The sequence below is a fragment of the Gouania willdenowi genome, chromosome 8 (assembly GCF_900634775.1).
Source record: "Gouania willdenowi chromosome 8, fGouWil2.1, whole genome shotgun sequence".
Lineage (NCBI taxonomy): Eukaryota > Metazoa > Chordata > Actinopteri > Blenniiformes > Gobiesocidae > Gouania > Gouania willdenowi.
In genome coordinates, this window is record NC_041051.1 from 26,802,522 (window position 1) to 26,824,994 (window position 22,473).

Here is a 22,473-nt window from a genome sequence, read left to right on the forward strand (position 1 = left end):
TTGTGGAGATGAGTTTGTATATTTCACTCAACTCAACATTTCTCTGCTCTTTGATCTTTAATCAACATGGTTAATATTCTCCACGCTGCGAGTCTGCCCCTTGTCTTGAATCTGTTAAAAGCAGAAACAGATAAGACATCAATTAACATCCGATAGGTCACGTGAGGGAAAACTGCTCCTTTGTGTGACTCTTATCATTTAAACCACCTTCAGAGGATCACGTGCACATTTTCCAAGCAAAAACTTTAACATTTCAATTACTTTGAACCAACCCATCATCTACACGAGGCCTTAGCTGGGAGCTAAAAGCACCATAATGATCCGTCTCTCTCTCACCTCCACTTATGAATGGTCATCAAGGCGGGGGGGCCTTCACATCGCTTCCACTCTCTCACAGTCACGTGCAGACACAAGCACACTTGTGTATTACTAGCTGAAAGATGCAGACGCATTGGATAGAAAGGCAGAAAACCTATGTAAGGTCATTCCTTTCCTTATAGATCTGATGCATTTAACACTTAAGTGTGTCCTTGTGCAGCTGGAGCGCAGCCAGAGAACTACTGCATATCTTACACCCTTAATGCACCCAGATCTGGACTCACACTCACAGACACACTCCAGGACTTGTCTCAGCACTCTCACCATCACTCACTGACATAATTAAGTGCTTTTACACAATTTGTGCAAAGACCAACGATCGGAGAGGAGAGACGAGGAGAAATCATTGAGAGGTTTCTGTTCTAACTTGATTATACATGTCAGCTTTTATGGGTGACTTTGCCATTGGTCACCATGTTAGTTTTCAAAGGGCTTTGTGCAAATCCATTTTCCTACTAAACTCCCTGATTCATTATTACAGCTTATACCCAGAAGTGTAAAGAGTCCTGATATATCCTGCTCAAGTAGAAGTATTGTTACTTGATTGAAATGTTACACAAGTACAAGTAAATTATACATAAAATATTAAATTACAAGTAAAAAGTAGCTCAATAAATATTACTCAAAATAAAAGTCACATGTTACTTTCACCTCCCCGTGTTTATTTTTGATAATAAATCTTGCCACGGTTCTTGTGTATGAACGTGTATAAAGGGAAGAGATGAAATCTTGCACAACTTTCTACAATCTGTATAAAATAAAAGTTTTATCAAAATGTACAAGTCTTTTTTTTTGAATAATGTAACACCAATGAATTCAATTAAAAATGAATAAATAAATGACCAGGCTCTAAGTATAGCTACATTAATGAGCTCTAAAATGCATGAAAAAAGGATGTTCATATTTTGATATGACATGACTATTGTTGTAATCTGCACTATATAAATGAAGTTGAATTGAATTGAATTAAAACTGAGAAAATACCCAGCATTCAATGCTGTTTTGGTGATTGGCATTACGTTTAATCTGATTGGTCGGCCATGATGTGATGCATTTGATAGTTGTTTGGTCATTTAATTTTTTGTAGTTTCACAATGTACGTTGATAATTATAAAATAAAATAAAAAAGTTATTTACTCAGTAACGTTTGGGTGTGGAAATGTAATGAATTACTTAACTTCTCTTAAAATGTACTTTAGTACAAGTACAATTACTGATTTAGAAATATACTCAAAAACATACAAGTACCCATAAAAGCAACTCAATTACAATAACGTCAATAATAATAATAATAATAATAATAATGGCTTGCATTTATAATTCGCCTTTTTTGAGGAGACTCAAAGCGCTTACAGAAACCATTATTCATTCACACCAGTCACTCACATTAATCATATCGGTGGTGGTAAGCTACAATGTAACCACAGCTGCCCTGGGGCATACTGACAGAAGCGTGGCTGCCATTTTGCGTCTACTGCCCCTCTGACCACCACCAACATTCATGCACAATTCATACGAGTCTATGTGGTTAAAGTGCCTTGCCCAATGACTCAATGACAATGACTCGGATAGAGTGAGATTCGAACCCCCAACCCTCGGTTATTGGACGACCCACTCTACCACTGAACTTGTAATTCATTACTTTCACCTCTGCACTGTTTATCAATAGTTAAATAATGCTGCTTTGTAATTTTTGTGTGATAAGGTTTACGGTTGAAGTTTTTTTTTTTCTGTGCAATGCTAGGGGTGAGTATATAAGGATTTAAATGTGGGCATTACTAAAAATACTTTCTTTAATTAGCTTTCCATCCAGTGGTAATTGTCCACTGATCGACACTGAAATCTTTCTTTGGACCTCATTCATAAAGCCGTGTGAATAGTGCTTCCCAAAGGAATCTCTAATTCAATTGTTCAGAAGTTCTTCTTCATCTCTAATGACTTTGAGGACTTTTCTTTGTCTGCTTAAAGACAGATGTGTGTGTGTGTGTGTGTGTGTGTTTGCACTTGAGCCGTGTACAGCCAGGAAACAGAGCGGCACTACATGAGTTTGTCCTCACATGCACACACACTAATGCACATCCTTGTTCACTCATTCTCTCACCCACATGGGTCACTTTCATAACATGGAGAGAACAAGTCGTAGGAGGGAGATGGAGGGAGCGAGAGAGGAAGTGAGCGCGCTGCTGGATGCAACTGTTCTTCACCCAAGAGAAATGTTAGCACATTTAACTGTGTGTGTGTGTGTGTGTGTGTGTGTGTGTGTGTGTGTGCGCGCAGCCACGCACATGCACGCTGTTAGACTAGATATAAGTGATGGGTGAGATCTGCACTTTTGCACGCGGTCCAACATGGCTGAGCAGACTGTGTGGAGAAGCAAAGTGGATGTGTAATATTCTCCCTGCCTTTAAAGGTCCACTTCACAGGTGGCCCACAAAGGTTTGCACGCTTCTCTCTCCTTTTAATGACTCACTCAAACACACATGCACGCACGCACACACGCACACACACCGACCGTAAGGTAACTTCTGACTCACACGCATCTTATTAACTCAGAGAGACAAACCCAGCCCACTCTGTGCTCGTGCTGTGGGGCTATAAAATGCAGGGGCTAAATTTACCACCTGTGCAGAGCGGCTGAAGTGAGGAGGGCAGCAGGTAGAGAGCGGCCTCGGGGTGGCTATTTCAAGCAGCTATGACCCACTGTGATAACCTACTTTCCTCTCCCTGGCGCTCTGCCCCATACTTTCTGTCCCCTGGTGACCATCACGAGTGTCCACTGCCCCTCTGTGTCCCCCTACAGCTCCCCCCTTTAATGAGTTCAACTCTGAGACTGACGTTCAGTCTTTTGCATTATTTACTCCATTTAAAGTTATATGCAGACACGTCTCACCCGTGGAGGATGACACCTGCACTTTCATAAAAACTCAAATTTATTCACCTCACTTTTTACAGATGGATTCATTGGTGAAAATGTATTGGTCCAGTTTGATTGATCGAAAGCAGCTATTGACAAGTCTAGCGACTTTTTCTGAAGTTTTAGTTATTAGATTTTGTATTTTACATTTATTTGTCGATTAAATTTACCATTGTGTGATTCAGATGCACCAGCTTGGTTAATAAAGCAATAAAACATCATGTTGTAATGTTAACTGACTGTAAGATTTTTGCTGTATTCACAGAACTTGATTAAGGCTGAATAACACATGGTTTATGGTCCTAATGATTTTTGCATTGTTTGTTCAGGAATCGATAAAAAGCTAATTGGGGAAAAAAACAAAAGCATTTTGTTAATTTTTCTGAGACAGGTTTTGAGTTGAGTGATTTAAAATAAATTTGAGACATTTTGTGTGAAAGCTGCTGTATTTGTGAAAATATCACCAAATGACACTGGGTATGAGTCATGTCAAAACTCCACAATAACGGTACAAGAAAAGAGTGTTGGCCTAAAGTGTGTAGCATTCCATTGTACATCTTGAAACTTGGAGGTTAATGTATTAAGATATTAATTTTAGAATATTGTAAAAACTAAATTGGGAGTCGGTTTTTAACTTTTTTTCCTTTTTTGGGGAAAGTCAGTGAAACACATTATGGAGGGATAAACTTAGCTTTACAAACCAACAGAAAAATGTAACCATTTAACACCCGGAATATTAACATCTCTGCCTGTTTTTTTGTTGTTGTTATTTTTTCACTTATTTTGTCTATAAAAGGGTCGGTAAATGTCCTATGAGGAAGTGCTTTTAGCCTTTTTTTCCATAAACTTCCAATAATTGGTAGTTTGATTTACAATTCATTACATGTTTTACCAGTGTAATGTCAGTTTAAAATTAAGAATAACACAAAAACACCTTTTTTTTTTTTTTTAAGATTTAGTAGGAAAAAAATCAATTCAAGCTCACATGAATAACATATTTTTTTCAACAAATATATAAAATGTTGAATGTATAAAACTATTCACAATAAAAAAAAAATTTCCAGGCCATTTTCCGGCAACTATTGCACTCGCAAGCCGAAGCAATTTGTTTGCGGGGTTTTCTACGCATAAGGGAACGTGATTCCCGTAATGTTTGTAGATTGTCAGTAAAGCTCAACATGTCAGTTTTCTGAAACTGTTGGAATGTTTCCAATAGAGCGAATTTTAACAGAGTTAAGGTAATTCTAATGTGCGCACACCGGGATTTGCCGCCAACGTCGTGGTAGGTGCTAAAGGGTAAAATAAACGTTTGCCTATTTTTACATTTAAGAAAACATCCTGAGGAATAATAACTAATTGTAACGCACGTTGGTCGCAGAGGTGGAAAGAGACAGCTGCCCTGTCAGAAACATTTGTGTGTTTTCAATAACATCTTATAGCCTGGTGACAGTCACAGAGGCTTTGACGTTCTCACCAGGTGTGTGTTGGAGTCCTCCGCTTTTTTCCTTCACACGATGGTCGAGTGTGTTGAGCCCTGAAGAGCAGTGGGACTGTCACGATGAATTTGATTTTGTTGCTCTCACTTTTTCTGACAAGAATCACTCAAACATCAACAGGCATCACAGTCACATTGGCTGTAATTGGCTGCTGTTGAACTGACTTTCCCTTTGTTAACAGTTCTGTTAGAGTAACTAAACATCTGCTTTCTCCTGACCTGCCACTAGGAGGGACATTTAAAAAAATGTCTTGATTATGGGCGGGGCTCTGGAGCAGTAAAGACACGCCCACTTTATACTATAAAATCTTCAATGAACAATCTATGCTATGTTAACTAGCTACTCATTACTCAATATACCTCTCTATTCACTACCTACTCACCCCAGATTGTAGAGCCCACAGATGGTAGTTTTTATAAAAGGGGCGGGGCTAACAGTGCTTGTTTGTGATGCAAAATGGTCCCAAAACGTCACATGATCTTGTTACCATCCACTAGCAAAAATCAATTGTAATAGCCAGGTTTCAACCCATAGAGGGCAGTCACTCTGACATTTTACAACTAAATAAGACAAATTGAAATACTTTGACTGAAATATTGAGAGTTGGACCAGGATTACTCAACATCTCTACTTCATACCCAAATACATTTGTATTCAGCAGAAAAAAGTGGCTCCAAAGTCCCTCTGTCAGAGGAGCTAACAAGCTAACGTTATATAACATGCACAGCTTATTACAGCAGTGCTTCTGTCTCTCAATGTCCACACACCAATCTATTAGCAGCAGCAGCAGCAGCAACAAGGCAGTGTCACTCACAGCAGCCCACTCGGAAGCTGCAGTGAGAGCAGAGAGCACATGAACAACACATGCACTACAGAGTTCTAGTGTAACAATTACAAATCAAACATAATGTAAATCAAGCAGCAGTAATTACCTTTCAAGCAGAAAAGTCACCAATTCCATCTTCTACTCCTCCGAACCATACACTGTAAAAAAGACGGCACTCCAGGCACTACCTTGCTACGAGCATCGCTGTGTTTTTGCCACGGCAGAAAGGGGCGGGGCCTGTGAGCAACAGCTTTCAGACAGTCCATCAAACACAATCCTGGCTCTGATTGTTTTTTTTTTGCTCGGTCGCGGTGCATTCTGGCAATCTGCCAAAGGCTGCAGGAGCAGCAAGGGCGGCGCTCAATGAGCCTGTTTTTTTACACACAAACTACTAGTTTCATGTAAAGCTGTCCTTACATTGTGACATCTTTAGTAAATATGACAAAAAGTCCCTTTTAAAAGAGTTACGGACTGCACCTTTAAGAATCTATTTTCTGGGACATGTTTTGATTTCAAGTCCTTTGTACAATAATATGTGGATCCTAAACCTTATTTGTTTTTTTTTCTGTTCAGGTGGTGCTGAAAAACGCTCACATGGCTGTTGGCTCGCTGACGATCAATGAGGAAAGGTCGGAGGTCATCGACTTCTCTGTGCCCTTCATCGAGACGGGCATCAGTGTGATGGTTTCACGTAGTAACGGCACTGTTTCACCTTCAGCCTTCTTAGGTGAGCTTTGACTATGAGAGGAACACTGAGACAGCAACATGTGGCTCATTGTCATTGCAACAACAACCTTTTCTTGCTTGAGTTATTGTGATTTCAGCAAAGCCAAGATAGATATTAAATATACGGACATAAGACATATATATATTTATTCCCAGTCCTTATATATTTACATCAATCCATTGCCGGTTTGACTGATGATTGTTTTCAGGCTTTTATTTAGAGGTTTATAGAGTAGTGATATATCCTATTCACGTAGAAGTACGGTTACTTAATGGAAATTGTACTCAAGTACAAGTAAGTCATACAAAAACTTAAGTAAAAAGTAGCTCAATTAAATAGTACTCAAAGTAACTATTTTGGTAAAAATAAATATTGCTATGGTTCCCTTACATACAGTAAACATCTCATATAAAATAAAAGCTTTGTCAAACTGTATGTCAATTCAAAATAAAAAAATCTCAGGCTCTAAGTATAGTTACATTTATGAACTCTAAAACTGAGAAAAATAACCTCCATTCAATGCTGTTTTGACGCCGTGCATTATGTTTAATCTGATTGGTCAGCTATGATGTGATGCATTTGATTGTTGTCTGGTCATTTCATTAATTTTTTTGTAGTTTTACAATGTATACAATAAAACAAAAAATATATCATTTACTCTGTAACGGTTGGGTGCAGAAATGAAATAAATTACATGACTTCTTTTTGTTTTTTTGTTTCTTTGTTTTTTTGTTTCGCGTACCGACTACCAAGTCAAATTCCTTGTACTGTCCTAAAAACTGTACTTGGCCAATAAAACATTTCTGATTTCTGATTTTAAAACATACTTAACGACACATAGAATTACTGATTTATAAGTATACTCAAAAAATGTACAAGGACCCACGAAAGAAACTCAATTACAGCAACGTGAGTACTTGTAATCCATTACTTTCACTTCTGCTTTTATTAATTGTTATGTTATTATGTATTCATGTATTACAGGCGCGCTGTAGTGAATGATAAAAGTCAACTGTCTTTCATCTCATTTTGCTTTCTGTCTTTCTGCCCCTCCAACATTTCTCACTCCCACTCCATCACTGGCTCTTCCTTCCTCTTCTCAATCTGGCACTCTGCATTTCAATGCCTCTACTCTCTCTCTCTCTCTCTCTCTCTCTCTCTCTCTCTCTCTCTCTCTCTCTCTCTCTCTCTCTCTCTCTCTCCTCCTGCTTCATTCTTTCTTTCTATCTCTCCTCCGCCCTGTTTTGATCTGCCCTGACAATCTTCCTCGCTTTTTGTTTCCTTCTCTCTGTCCCTCCACGTTCTCCCGCTTCAACCCCATCTTCTCATCTCCCCCCGTTCTCTTTTCTCCCCCTCCCCTCCCCTCCAGAGCCCTTCAGCGCAGATGTGTGGGTGATGATGTTCGTGATGCTGTTGCTGGTGTCAGCAATAGCTGTGTTTATATTCGAGTACTTCAGCCCCGTGGGCTACAACCGCTGTCTGGCTGACGGCAGAGGTGAGAGGCCCCCACTCAGCACCTGTCAGGGGACCAACTGTTGGAGGGTGTAGATGTAAATACACACAAAGAAGCCGTTATCTGCTAACAGCCACTCCTATGTTTTAGTCTTAGCCTGAGTTCAGCGTACAGCGTTTGTAACATGTGCTCAAAGGAAAAGATGAAGAGTTTTTTTGGACACACACACTTGTGTTGGAGAGAAACTTTGCACGTGCCAGTTTTTTGCCTTCATATGTGATATTTAAAGCTGCTGGAGATGATCATTTTAAATCAGATATAGACATATGCTTCGTAGATCAATAAATCAAAGATCATTTGCTTGAAAAAATATGTAAAAGGTGGAAATTATAGCTTGAAGGTTTGTTTTGATCTCCACTGTTAACCAGGTCGTAATCACGTAATTGATTATGGTGTAATTATAATTGTAATTGTATTTAAAAAAAATCTGTTGCTGTCGTAATTGCAGTTAAATTGTATTGAGTTGAGATAACTGACTTTGTAATTGTAATTGCCATGAGAATTCCATAAAAAATTGTCAATTATAATTTAAAGCAAAGATGGGGAACAGTGTTGCTGTTCTATGTACAGTTCTACACATATGTAGTTAACAATTAATAAAATATATTTCATATCAAGCTTTCACACATTTTACCATTTAAAATTTTTTTTAAATTGAGAGTTATACTGACACAGAAAAGGCTCAGACGCTCACACTAAAAATATTAAAACCTATATTTTCATTGATTAGGAAGCCTAATAAGGTAACCAATAGATAGGAAAGAAATTAGATCATAGATATTTAGTTTTAGTGTATTTTGCAGCTGATTTAGGAGCTGTAAGACCTCATAAGAGATGCTCAACCATGCTGTTTATTTATTTATTTGATCGGAACAACACACATTAATGAACAATCATATACAAGTTGCACACAAATTGTAACTGTGTCACTCTGTTACTAACATTGTCAGATAGTTTTTCACATTGCATTATGGGATATAGACGATGCATAGAAGTGTTTTTTTCTTTCTGTGATTTCTTCCAAAGTGACTTCTCGACACTTTTCAGGTGTTTTTACCAACTGAAAATGGTTATTTTGGGCATTACACAGAAAGATCAGAATACGACCAACATTGAATGTCTCATGGAGTGAGGTGATAACACGGAGAACACCGGGAATAAACTAGAACAAAAATAGTGTCGCTGATCATTGTCCTCCTTTTCTGGCACAAACACAGTAAGAACGAAGTAAAAACACTTTTATGCATTCATGTATCAGAATCAAAAAAGTAAATAACATAAATAATACTATTAATAATAATAATAATAATAATATTAATAATAATAATAATAATAATAATAATAATAATAATTGAGAGAATTAATATTAATATTGAAGTATATACATGTAGTGCATAGTTATATATTGACACATTGTCTTATAGTCAGTGGGGGACCTGGGCCGTGCTATGAGGCCAGTGGTGTGTATGGGACTCCATATCCCATAATGCAATGGGGGAAACTTTTCCAACAATGTCAGTATCAGAATGTTTAAATCAGGGGTCACCAACATGATGCCCGTGGGCCCCAGGTAGCCCGCATGGACCATGTGAGGGTCCCTCAGGAGGAGCTGTAGGCACCAATGAGCTCCATCTAAAATAATCTGATTCACTTTCCAGGATTCAAACTCACAAAGATCAATACATATGAAAGTAAAGTTATACTGTTGCACATGATCAGGTTTTTGTATTAAATTAACTTATCTTTAAATGTTTATTTTTGCTGAGAAGTGACAATGTCTCCAGCACGAAAATGTGAAAAATATTGATTAAATATCAGAAGAATTTTTTTAAAATTCAAAATCTGTTTTTTTTCACACCCCTACTCACTATTACAATAGCGCAGGTTTGTAATGGTGAGCGTGTGTGATACAAACCCTCTGTGTGGTCGTCAGGTATTCTTTGCCGTTTGCTTAAAGCATCGACCATGTTTAGTCGTCAGTGTTCTCCTCCTGCCTAATTACTGTTTTTTAACTAGTGCTGCTCTGACTTCGGGCAACAATACAGCATTTTGGCCCACAGAGCTAACTCTCTCACTAAATAATTTCTCTTTAATTACTTGGCCCATTCTTAGCCGACCGTGGAGACGGTTGTGTTGAAATATTCCATTAGATCAGCGGTTAATGAAATACTCAGATCGGGTCATGTGGGAGTTAATTTAAATCACTTTGGGATGCTTGTTTTGAACTTCAGTGCATTTTTAAGTACATGCAGTGGTCAGTTGTGATACGTTGGACAGTCAGTTAGCTTTTTGTATTAGATCTGTTTGGATAATGAACAGTCTGAGTTATAGATTACAGATGCTTTGGCTCCATTAACCTGGATCTTATTATAAAGTTTCAATGACTCAAATAGAATGAAATAGATCAGTGGTTCTCTCACGTACCCCCTTTTTGTTATTTTTGAATCCAAGTAACCCCTTTGTCACGCTACAATGTTTTGCTCATAGAAAACTATTTAAATACAACTATAGAGCATAATGATGAATTAACAAGTGATAACACCTTTTAAAGAATCTCATATTGTAAATAAGTGGAGAGAAACAGTATTTAGTGCAGTGGTTCACAACCGTTTTTTGGATCGTGACCCCATTTTAATATCAAAAGTTTCTGGCGACCCCCAAAGACATTTTTTTCTAGAATGGGTTTTTGATCATATTTAACCTCAGGTAATTTTTTAACTGATTATTTGAACTAGATTTAGCCTATATTCCACAAAGTGAATGTATTGAAAAACAGTTGTTTAATATTGTTTGTTGTTTTCATTTTTAAAAACAAAATTAAAAATGAATAATAATTTAAAGATTTTAAAAACCTATTTTTAATTTTTCTGACATTTCGACGGTCTTGACCCCACGGTTGAAAATCACTTATTTAGTGACTCCTCAATAGATTGATTTCGATAGTATTTATTATTTAGACTGACACCTTATTTGTAAATTTTCCACTTTCTCTCTCTCTCTCTCTCTTCTTATCAATTCCCATCCCTAATAGCAGCTCTTCTTAATAAGCAGCGAGGGATTTAAATAATAAAGTGAAATAAAATAAATGATAATGATGAACAGTGGTGATAGTCCACAATACATGCATTTTATGTAAATTTAATGAGTGACTCTGATGAACCTGGATCCATTTAATGAATCCAATCTACCAGTACTACTTTGTATTAATGAGAAATGTAAGATGTGTTCCTAATGACCAGCCCCGGAGCAGACTGTGCTCAATAGATCAATCTTTGTTTTCATTAACACGATCTGTTGAACGTAAGGACACATTGTTTGGAACACAATGGTTCTTTGATATTTATGAGCTCATCTTGGCTTCTAGTTATGTATTAAAATAGTGTTAAATGGTTTGATGACCATCAGCCAACTTTGTTCACGTGAGAAAAATCAACAGCTCATAAAGCAGGACTTCAGGGTTGGCACAAAATAAATAAAAATCAGCCACTCAATCCAAACAAACAGTTAAAGCAGCCTTCCTGCAAACACTGGTTTCTATAATAGGAATGGATGTATATACAGTATACCATAATCAGGGTTGGGGTCAGTTATAATTGTAATCACGTAATTGATAATTAATTACATTTATGGCGTCATTGTAATTGTAATTATAAGATCTGTTGCTGTCGTAATCGTATTTCAGTTGTAATTGAGTTCAGATAATTGACTTTGCAATTGTAATTGCCATTAAAATTGTCAATTTTTATTTAACACAAAACTGGGAAACAATGTTACAGTTCTATGTACAGTTCTACACATATGTAGTAACAATTATTAAAATATGTTTCATAATACACGTTCCCACATTTTACAATAAAAAAATTGAAATCGAGGGCTATACTGACACAAAAAAGGCTCAGAGGCCCCACACCAAGAATAATAATACCAATATTTTTTGGATTATGATGCCTAACAAGGTAACAAATAGATAGGAAAGAAATTACATGATAGATATTTGCTTTTACTGTATTTTACAGCTGATTTAGGACCCGTTATCATAAGAGATGCTAACAGAAAGCTAACACGAGGAAGGTTTACTTTTATCAAGTTATTTATTTCAGGCTCAGTAATTGTAATTGAACTTTAGTAATTGAGAAAGTAATTGTAATTGGAAAAAATGCTGGTCACCGTAATCGTAACTTAATTGTAATTGAAAACATGGGTAATTGAAAACAGAATTGTAACTGAAAAATGTAATTAACCCCAACGCTGCCGTATTTATATATAAATAAGTTCATATGGAATCACCAGATAGTCTGTGTGTTCATATGCACAGTATAAATGTTGTTTGAGTCAATAAAAGGACACAATAATATAGTAACGCTATTTTTGTCCATTTGCAAAATGTACCAGTAGGATTTGCCACTTTTGAATGAAAGCAGTAAAGAATGTGGTTTTATATATATACTGTATATATATATATATATATATATATATATATATATATATACAGTATATACTGTATAGACCATGGATATCTTTTTCCCATGCCTCTCATCGTCTTCTGGAGAGGATGTACTTCTCCCTAAAGGGCTGTAGGTGCCCTGTTTCATCTGCCTGTGGTGCTCTGGGGCTTTGCTATCAGGAAGAGTGAGGATCGAAGTTTGGAAGTCAAAACATTTGCTGCAGCAGTTTACCATAGGCTCAGCTGTAAACAAGAAATCTTTGCCTGATTCATTTCATAGGCTTTCTCGCAAAACTTCACAAAGTAGATGGTGTGCACAGTTTGTCAACGAACAAAGGCGCCATGCAACAATGCACGCCCACATGCTTGCACATGCAGCTTTTTCTTTTCCTCTCACACATGCCCACACAAATGCTAGCAACTAACTGCTAATCACAGCATAATAACTGCTGTTGTGTCATCGATGGAGCGAGCAACAGCAAGTACAAGGAATTCACAACATGAAGAATACTCCTCGTACTTGAATTCCTCTTAATATATAAAAACTAAGGAACATAAAGGGTTTTAATGTATCACATCAAACACATCCTCGCAACCCAAAAGTTACAAATTTTTCCGAAACTTGATTTTGCACCACATCAACTCCCCGCTACTTCCTGTTGCAATACTCTTTCCATCTTAAAGAGTTACTAAACCCTTGTTTTCTCCTGACCTGCCATGAGGAGAGAAATTTAAAAAAATGCTTTCATTATGGGCGGGGCTCCTGGAGCAGTTAAGACACGCCCTATACACACTATAAAATTTCCAATGAACAATCTATGCTATGTTAACTAGCTACTCATTACTCAATATACTTCTTTATTCACTCTTCTCTCAATCCAACCTACTCACCACACATTGCAGAGCCCACAGGTGATAGTTTTTGTGAAAGGGGCGGGGCTAACAGTGCTTGTTTGTGACGCAAAATGGTCCCAAAACGTCACATGATCTCGTTCTCAGCCAATAGCAAGAACAGTTTGACCAGGATTAACCAACAGCACTACTTCATACACAAATACATTTGTATTTTTGGGGTTTAGTTACTCTTTAAAGGAAGTTCATGCTGAGAAAACTTTTGGGATATCTTATATGAAAGGTTTTCTATTCAATTCAATTCAATTCAACTTTATTCATATAGCGCAAATTACAACAGTCATCTCAAAGTGCTTAACAAAATATAGAGTCCATAGTAAGAAAGAAAGAACCCAACAAGATTCAATGAACAAGCATTTAGCGACAGCGGGAAGAAAAAACTCCTTCTTTTTTATAGGAAGAAATATCCAGCAGAACCAGGTTCAGAGGTGGCAGCCATCTGCTTCCACTGGTTGGGGTTAGTGAACAGAGGGACAAACAGAATAGGATAGAAGGATAGTCCATCCGAGTGTTCCAGACGAGTTGAGACAATTCTTTTAAAAGCTTAGCAGGAATGGAACTCATCATCACCAAGTCCTTATCCACTTTGAGCCTGGTGTGACAAAACAGAGTGAATAACCACAGCTGGCAGATCCTGGCAGTCTTACTTTAGGTTTAAGATAACAGGCTAATGATGTATCTGTTGTAAATAGTGAAGACGTGCAAATGCAATCAAATCCCGAGCGGTCTGACTCTGCTTGTGTTTGTTTCAGAGCCTCATGGTCCATCCTTCACCATCGGTAAGGCCATCTGGCTCCTGTGGGGTCTGGTCTTCAACAACTCTGTACCAGTGCAGAACCCCAAAGGTACCACCAGTAAAATCATGGTGTCCGTGTGGGCCTTCTTCGCTGTCATCTTCCTTGCTTCCTACACTGCCAACCTTGCTGCTTTCATGATCCAGGAGGAGTATGTGGACCAGGTTACTGGTCTCTCAGACAAAAAGGTAAACCTCAACGGTTATTAATGCTATCTGGTTTGTTGACTACGTTACCACGGCTTGCTGAGAAGTGCAAAACACTTTTACAAATGACCGCAACACATTTACAAATTATTGCAATCCTTTTACAAATTTACAATTTTGAAAACAAATTATCTAAAAAAAAATCCAAATAGCAAAACAAATGTTGAGATAGATTTTCAAAGGCACATTGTAATTGTAAAAGTGTTTCCATATTTGTTAATGAGTTTTGACCTTTTGCAAAAGTGTTGCAGTAATTTGTAAATGTGTTGCGGTCATTTGTTAATTTGTTGCGGTATTTGCAAATGTGTTTGGCACTTCTCAGCCACCGTATGTTACAGACTTTCACCCAACGTCTCTGTGTGCTCTACGTTCAGTTTCAGAGTCCCAATGACTTCTCCCCCCCTTTTCGGTTTGGGACCGTCCCTAACGGGAGCACAGAGAGAAACATCAGGAACAACTATCCAGAAATGCATTCCTACATGACCAAGTTTCATCAGAAAAATGTTAACGAAGCTCTGCAGAGCCTCAAGGCGGGGTGAGGACAATCATTTCCACAATCTGCATGAAACCAAGCAAATCTATATTATATATGCCAGATGCTTTTTATAATGAATAATGAAGTTAGTTCTATAATATTTGTGTCATGTATATACTGTATATGTATAACATTTGTTGCACTCAGACCTTGAACAGTTCCTTCGCATTATTAATCCCACGCAAACAAAGAAGAAAAGCGATTTGCACTTCTTTCTCTCAGGTCACACGTTCATTTAAGGAAATGAAAAAAAAGTAGAAGTAGCAGCATTTGTATTTCAGACAAATTCTTTACCTGAACAAAGAAGAAAAAGATCAGTACCAGAATAGTTTTAGGTAGCTGCTGTTGTTAGTTCAGGTGATAGAATAAGTTGACTCTCAGTACTCGCAATCCTGACGCTCGCTGTTTGTATGTTGTGTACAAAACAAGACACTGATGTTACAGGCCAATCTCTAAATTTCATTAGTTTTAAAAACTGTTTATTATTATTATTGACCTGAAAAATAATATTCTATAAGATATAAGATTAAAGGTATTGTTGACATTGTTATTTTGGCTTCAACTTCTGGGTGGATCATCTTTTTTTTTTTTTTTTTTTTTTTTACGCGCTCAGGCTCCACCTCCTCGACGGAGCGGGCGAGACGGGCCGGTGGTGCGCCCGGGGCTTTTTTTTTTTTTTTTTTTTTTCACCTTGTCTGCACATGCTGTTGAAGGTTAACACTACAAGAAGTGCAATCTTTTAACAGCAATGCATATTTTATTATTGCAATTAAATAAATGAATTTATTTCATTGCATAATTGGGTGGATCATCTTAACTATTGGTCCTCCTAATTGTCAAACATTCTGATGATATATTTACGTAAGGTCGTTGTACGTGCACAGTGTGCATCGGGTCCTTTTAAAATGGATTTCCACTTACCGGTGGTGAGTATGTGACATAGTGGGAAAAGTGCAAGGTAAGCTGAACCAAGCAGCTTGTACGAGCGATGCCGACTCCGACTCGTAAACAGAGCTGTGCACGAGGAAAACTGGGTTTGTGCACGCCCTCTCGCACACGCAGGTGTTCCCTCTTGGAAGCAAGCAAAGTGTTGCGCATGTGCAACAGAGGGTGTTTCTTTTCTAGACTTTGGGGAAAATCATCCTCTATACTTTTAATCTGTTGCTGGCCCTTGTAATATAATTAAAGAAGTGTTTACGTTGAAACACAATCTAAATGCAAATGGCATGTTAAACCAGAGCTGAGCACAGCACTGTCAGTGTGTTGGAAGGAGGTAAAAGTAACTTTTTGACAGCGTCAACAAAGTTTGGACCTGTTTATTTCTCCACACTACAACTCACCCCAAAATAAACTCGTCCGTTCCCATTCATCCCAGTGTGAGTCAAGTTAAACAGCACAAGCCACCAGAAACACAGCAGAGTTGGACACAAAGTATTGCTACTTTCCTTTATAATACTGTTATCAGGTTAAGTTGCGGTCTAAATATTTTGTTTTGTATAAATTTGTTTGGAAATGAAGCCACTCTAAAAACACTCTAAATACTTTTAAATGTTTTAATGTTTAAACTTTTGTGTTCAGTATGTTTACCTTTTTGTTAGGTTACATTTGTACATTCACCCTGTTTGACCTGCTCAATATCCGTATTTAAGTTACAAAAGAATTGCCATTGCTTAGTGTCTTGTTTGAGTCTTGCTCAGTAAAGCATACTGCAGTAGAATAACTCCATAATTGATTCATTTCCCCTCTTTAGTTTTCGTTGAGTGATCAGTTTGGTGGCCTACGTGCCAGCTCCAGCCTTTGGCAAACCAACAGAAAGTCAATTACATTTATTAGCAGCTTAGTGCTATTTAGCAGCCTAATTGGGATGTTGTAGCTGTGATGTGTGACTCCTCAGTGGTAATTAAATATAACCTATCCCACTCCTTCCACTTCTCTCTCTCTTTTTCTCCAGCAAACTGGATGCTTTCATTTATGACGCGGCCGTGCTGAACTACATGGCTGGCAGGGACGAGGGCTGCAAGTTGGTGACCATTGGCAGCGGTTACATCTTCGCCACCACCGGCTACGGTATCGCAATCCAGAAGGAGTCGCTCTGGAAAAGACACGTGGACCTGGCCATCCTGCAGCTGTTTGGAGACGGTGAGACTGAGATTTGTTTTATTCATGCACAGCACACTGTTGGATGTACTCGTTATTCTTGGAAGGGATGTAGCTGAAACTGAATCGCCCCTCGGGGATAAATAAAGTGATCAGCGCTATGAAAACACTTTTCCCGCAAATACAAGTCGCATGACGTGACGTACATGGTCACATGACCACTGCTCTCTTAGAAAACATGGTGCGGTACGTGTAAAAACAAAGTGTTATAAGGAGGTTTGGAGCGTTCATCTTCCTGCAGCAAAGTCTCACGGGATGATACTTCACGGGAGTTACGTGGCGCCTGCCCAAAACGACCTTAAATGGAAACACATTCAAAGCGCAATTATACTTTGTCGACATTTAGAAACATCGCTTTTATTTTGCAAACATTTGAGTAAGGCAAGGCAATGCAAATGTATTTGTATAGCGTATTTCATACATAAGGCAACTTAATGTGCTTTACATGATCAAAAAGTGCAACAGAAAACATTCAACAGCTTAAAAATTTATAAGAACATTAAAATCAGCAGCAAAAAAAACATTTTAAATCATCAGTGAAAACAATAATAATCATGAACATGGCACATGGTATGTTTGAAAACACTACAGAGAAACCTTTATTAAGTTACATGTCAATATGGGTTTATTATTTAAGTAGAGTAGAGTGGCTTTATTGATCCACAGAGGGGAAATTTACTGTCATTACAGCTCAGATAAAGTACAAGAAACAAAGACAACAAAAAGCAACACACAGAATACCCAAAAGACACCCCAAAAATAGTGCAATGAAGGAGATACAATAAACAATACAATAATAAGGCTATGTAGAAATAGAAAATTGAAATAAAAAAAATGTATAAAAAGCATAAAGAGAATAGATATATACAAGGAGAGATGCCTTGACTGTTTTGTTGTACAGTCGGACAGCGATTATTAAACAGAAACTCTGTCATGTATAAAGCTGTGCTAGTGTAAACACAGCAGAGATGCTCAGATATGCTTGTGTTTTAATAGTTTGTGCAACACATCAGGCAAATACTAACAACCTAGTGTGATGAAGGTGAGACGATGGGAAATAACGATAATGAACCTTTGACATTTGAGCCGATGCCGTTCCGATACCTGAGAATCATTATCGTGCTCAACGGTACCATTTATTTATTTTTTTTTTACTTTTGTGTGTGTTTATAAGTTAATAAATGTTAATTTGTTTAATAATGACATCTCAAAAGTTTTCAATTTAACATAAATGTAAAAATACATCAAAACAACATCCAACTGTCTGTATTATAATGTAGCAGTTGTTTCACAAATTTCTTCAACATGAAAATCCTACTACAACTACGCCGTTTTTTCCTAATAATGCCCAAATTAAAACTGGGCTCTAAGTGCTCCTATTCCTTTCCTTTCCCCTTTGGAAAAACAGTGTCATGGAAGTTCCTCCGAGGGAAAATCAGTTTAAAACAAATGAGTAAAAGAGGATGGAGTAAAAATAAATAAAGGTATGATATTATCTAAATTAAAGTATCACAAACTAAAAATGAAAGAGGCTTGAATAGCTTCAGCCTTAAGAAAAATCTTGTGCCGAACCAAGTGCTTCTTAGATTAGACGTACAGTATCTCTATGCCTTACACTTCAGTAACGCAACAAATATTGTCGCGAGAGTAATCTGCATGCTCCTGATGACTGACGCCAATGCTGTGTTCAGGTCCGGCGTGGTGAAGTGCCTACTCTTCAGCTTCCTCACAGTCACGTGGATGCGTTTATGTAGTGAGACATATGGTACCGTTTGATTTTATGTGAATCGGTACTCGGTAGTACTATAAAAGCCACCTCTGGAAAATGAACACTTAACTCTTTAAAATTCAACCAACAGCCCGAGGGAAACACAGCTGCGGCCTGTATTTCTAGTGAATACATTGTGATTTAATTAATGCAGCTCGCAGCTGTGGGTTCTCTACCAACCAAAGGCTAGTGCGGTCGATTCCCTGCTTTGACCGTTCATTGCTTCTAACAGAAATATATATAGAAGTTTATCTAACAATTGTATTTAAATGGTAGGAAGTTCTATTTGAAAATTATAAATTCATCATAAAGTGTTCGTTGTTAGAAACTAGTCAGATGCAGATAATCAGAATTCTCCCATTTTATACTCAATGGCCAACTTTCCAAGTATAGCTGATCATTAGGATTGACACACGTTTCAGTGATGGCTGTCTTGCCAAATGATAAAAATGTCAAGCAGAATTATTTTTATCTATATATTCATACTGCTGCAATAAAATCAACAAAGGTCAAAGCGTCTGTTTTTGGGACGTGGGTCGTAAATATTCAGACTGTGGTGTGCAGTTTGGAGTCTCGCTTTGGTTTCTTCATTAAGGGATTCAATTCATCTTTAGAAATCATTTATGTGGCTGGTTCAAATGAATCTTGTTGAGTCTTACTGAGAGTTTTCCTCCTCGGCGTAAATCAACCTTTAAAATGTGCAACAAATGTCAGCATGTCACGAATAGCAGCTGCCTCAGATTATCAGCGACGCCATCGACGGCGTCTTTCACAAACATCTTGTTTTAAAAAAGAAAATGAAATGTGTGTGCATGGCTCTGTTTGTTGTTTTTTAGCCTGTTTTAGCATTGGCCCAGGGTGTTTGTCCCTGAACTGATTGTGTGTGTCCCAGTTAGGGATACCAGCAATGTTCACACCTAGAAAGAATATTTCCTCACTAACGTGTGATATTTTGGTTGTACACTCAACGCCCATGTTGCTAATGGTTGCGTCTGTGTGCACATACTGCTGGTTTCTGTGTGCATGTTAAAACGGGGTCACCTCGCCGTGCTGTCGTAACAAACGACTCGTCTCGTATCTCTGAGGGTTTCAATGTCACTTTGTCGCCCGTCACATCCACTCGCCTCCTGATGGCCTAAAAACTGATCCGACTCCTGTGGAAAGGGCAGATAGAGGACTGGGAAGTCTGGTAGAGGCCTGAGCAGAAATGCTGGATTCTTTAACAAAATTACAAGTCAAGCTTCTTTTAGGTTTAATTTAAAATGAATGTGTAACTTAAATCTCTAGATTCTGAGTTCCCATGTGTTTTCTATACAATACCTTGCTTTTTACTCCATTATTCTTCAAATAACACGAGTTGAAGGTTTAATTCCAGCCAGTGCTTGTCTGAAATTGCTCTTTAACCAAACATTGAGCCCATAGCAGTTCATGTTGGGTCATGCTGTCATAAGTGGTGAGTGTGCGTGAGAAAGCAAAAACAAAAGCTTGTTTAAGACCCACCATTAGATTAAATGAACTTTTTAACATTGTTTGTCAAGCCTGCTTTCTTTAGATTAGCCAACCACAGAAAATGCAAAAAATGAAAAAAAACAACAAATCATAAAATCCTTGGACTTCAAAATAAAAAATAATAATACATTGTTTTATTTCAGAAACCTGAAATAGGAGTTATCTTATCTTAATTATGTTAATAAGAAGTAAAGGTATCATAATAATGATTAAAATTTTATTTGAATGTCTTTTGGTTCCTTTAGATATTTTAGAACACATAGAAACACATTATTTTGGCTTGATTGAGCCTTTGTTTATTAAACAATGTCTTTTTTAAATAAAATAATACCTTTGAATTTTGACGATTACAATTAATCCAATTGGTTGGATTTTAAAACAAAAAATAATAATTTACTCAGTAACGGTTGGGTGTAGAAAATACAAGTAGAATTACTGATTAAGAAATATACTCAAAAAAGTACAAGTGCCATTAAAAGCAACTCATTTACAGTCACGTAAGCACTTGTAATCAGTTACTTTCACCTCTGATGATGACATGGTCATTAGATTCAGGTGTGGTGGAGCAGGAAGATGTTTAAAACATGCAGAACTTAAGCCCTCCAGGACCAGACTTGATTAGCGTTGGTCTTTTGTAAGTTCATCTGTAGCATGCATTGATTCATTTTCAAGCTTATTTGTCCTTGAACTGTCCAAAGCTGTAATACACAGAATATGTACCAGGTATTAAGCATCAAAGAGTAAGTAAGCCTGTAAAAAAGAATCCACATATATTGTGCAATAAAGACCCCCGACGTCCAAACTAAGCTGCAGAATAGTTGTTTCTATGGACTCTTTGGCAGCTTTAAGAAGTGACTGATGCATGAGTCTGTTTGTGTCCCTCCTTGAAGCAGCCTTTGCTTTGGTGCAGCGACAGCAGCTGAATGTCTGATTAATTAAGAACCGCCTGTCCTGCCTGAGCCTGCTTTGATAGAGGGCTGCTCGCGATCAGACAGAAGGTGACCCATAAACAGAGGCTCGGGGACGGGCACAGCAGACACCCACAGACACGAAGATCTACACGAAGCACAGTGAATTATGTGGATGAAATGATGTAATAGTCTTGTGTTCTTGCTGTTTTTTTGTCTTATTGGTTTTCAATTCTAACTGCCCGTCTTCCTCTCTTCCTTCATCATCTGCTGCATAATATTCTTTATTCCATTCATTTTCTATTTTTCACATCATTATATACCACCTTTTTAAAAAAAAAAAAATCCATATTCTCCATCCCTCTCTGCCTCCATCCACCTTCTTCATCTTCCTTCCTCCATCCCTTCTTTTTTTCCCACACACAGGTGAGATGGAGGAGCTGGAGTCTCTGTGGTTGACGGGCATTTGCCACCACGAGAAGAACGAAGTGATGTCCAGCCAGTTGGACGTCGACAACATGGCGGGTGTCTTCTACATGCTGGGCGCTGCCATGGCCCTCTCGCTGATCACCTTCATCTGCGAGCACTGGTTCTACTGGCAGCTGCGCTTCTGCTTCATGGGCGTCTGCTCCGGACAGCCCGGATTCGTCTTCTCCATCAGCAGGGTGAGCGAGGGCAGGGAGGGGAAGTGTTTGTTTCTTTATTTCATCCAGTACATTGAAATACATTTCTTTCTCCTCCACATCGATAAAAGAAAAAAAGAAGATGAATAATTTGGAGCAGAAAGAAGTAAAACGTATAACATCTGCCCCTCCCCCCACCCTAAAAACTCAATTACATTAAACACCAGCGAACTGCAACGCAGTCATTGTCACATCTCATTTAAAACAAAAATACAGTTACCAGGGTTAGGGTCAAATAGAATTAGAAATGCGTAATTTATAATTAATTACAATTACGACATTATTATAAATGTAATTGTAATTGGAAAATTCTGTTTCTGTTGTAATCAGAATTGATTTGTAATTGAGTTCAGATAATTGATAATTGGTGAGAACATTCTATAAACGCTGTCATTTGTAATTTAATTAAACATAAAACTGTTCTATATCTAATCTTACACATACGTAGTTAACAATCAGTAAAATATGTTTCATATCAACTTTTCCCACTGTCACTTTTCTTTTTTAAGAAATATATTAATGTATACTGACAGAAAAAAGACTCTTACACGCCACACCAAAAATATGAATACCAATATTTTCATTGATTAGGAAGCCGAACAATGTAACCAAGAGATAAAAACTATTTATTTGATAGATAATATTTTTTTGAGTATTTTACAGCTGATTTAAGACATGGGTAAAAACTGACCAGTTATCATAA

The 22,473-nt window shown here is 37.6% G+C and overlaps 1 protein-coding gene across 7 annotated transcripts in view; it reads left to right on the plus strand.

Moving 5' to 3' along the window:
- grin2ba (glutamate receptor, ionotropic, N-methyl D-aspartate 2B, genome duplicate a) overlaps positions 1-22,473 on the plus strand; it is a 180,908-nt gene that overhangs the window by 147,341 nt on the left and 11,094 nt on the right. For all 7 annotated transcript variants that reach the window (XM_028455112.1, XM_028455109.1, XM_028455111.1 and 4 more), the window contains 6 exons: positions 6,188-6,341; positions 7,711-7,836; positions 13,963-14,192; positions 14,585-14,745; positions 16,697-16,884; positions 21,514-21,752. In XM_028455112.1, coding sequence (XP_028310913.1) covers positions 6,188-6,341; positions 7,711-7,836; positions 13,963-14,192; positions 14,585-14,745; positions 16,697-16,884; positions 21,514-21,752 — 1,098 coding nt within the window. The remainder of the gene's footprint in view (positions 1-6,187; positions 6,342-7,710; positions 7,837-13,962; positions 14,193-14,584; positions 14,746-16,696; positions 16,885-21,513; positions 21,753-22,473) is intronic.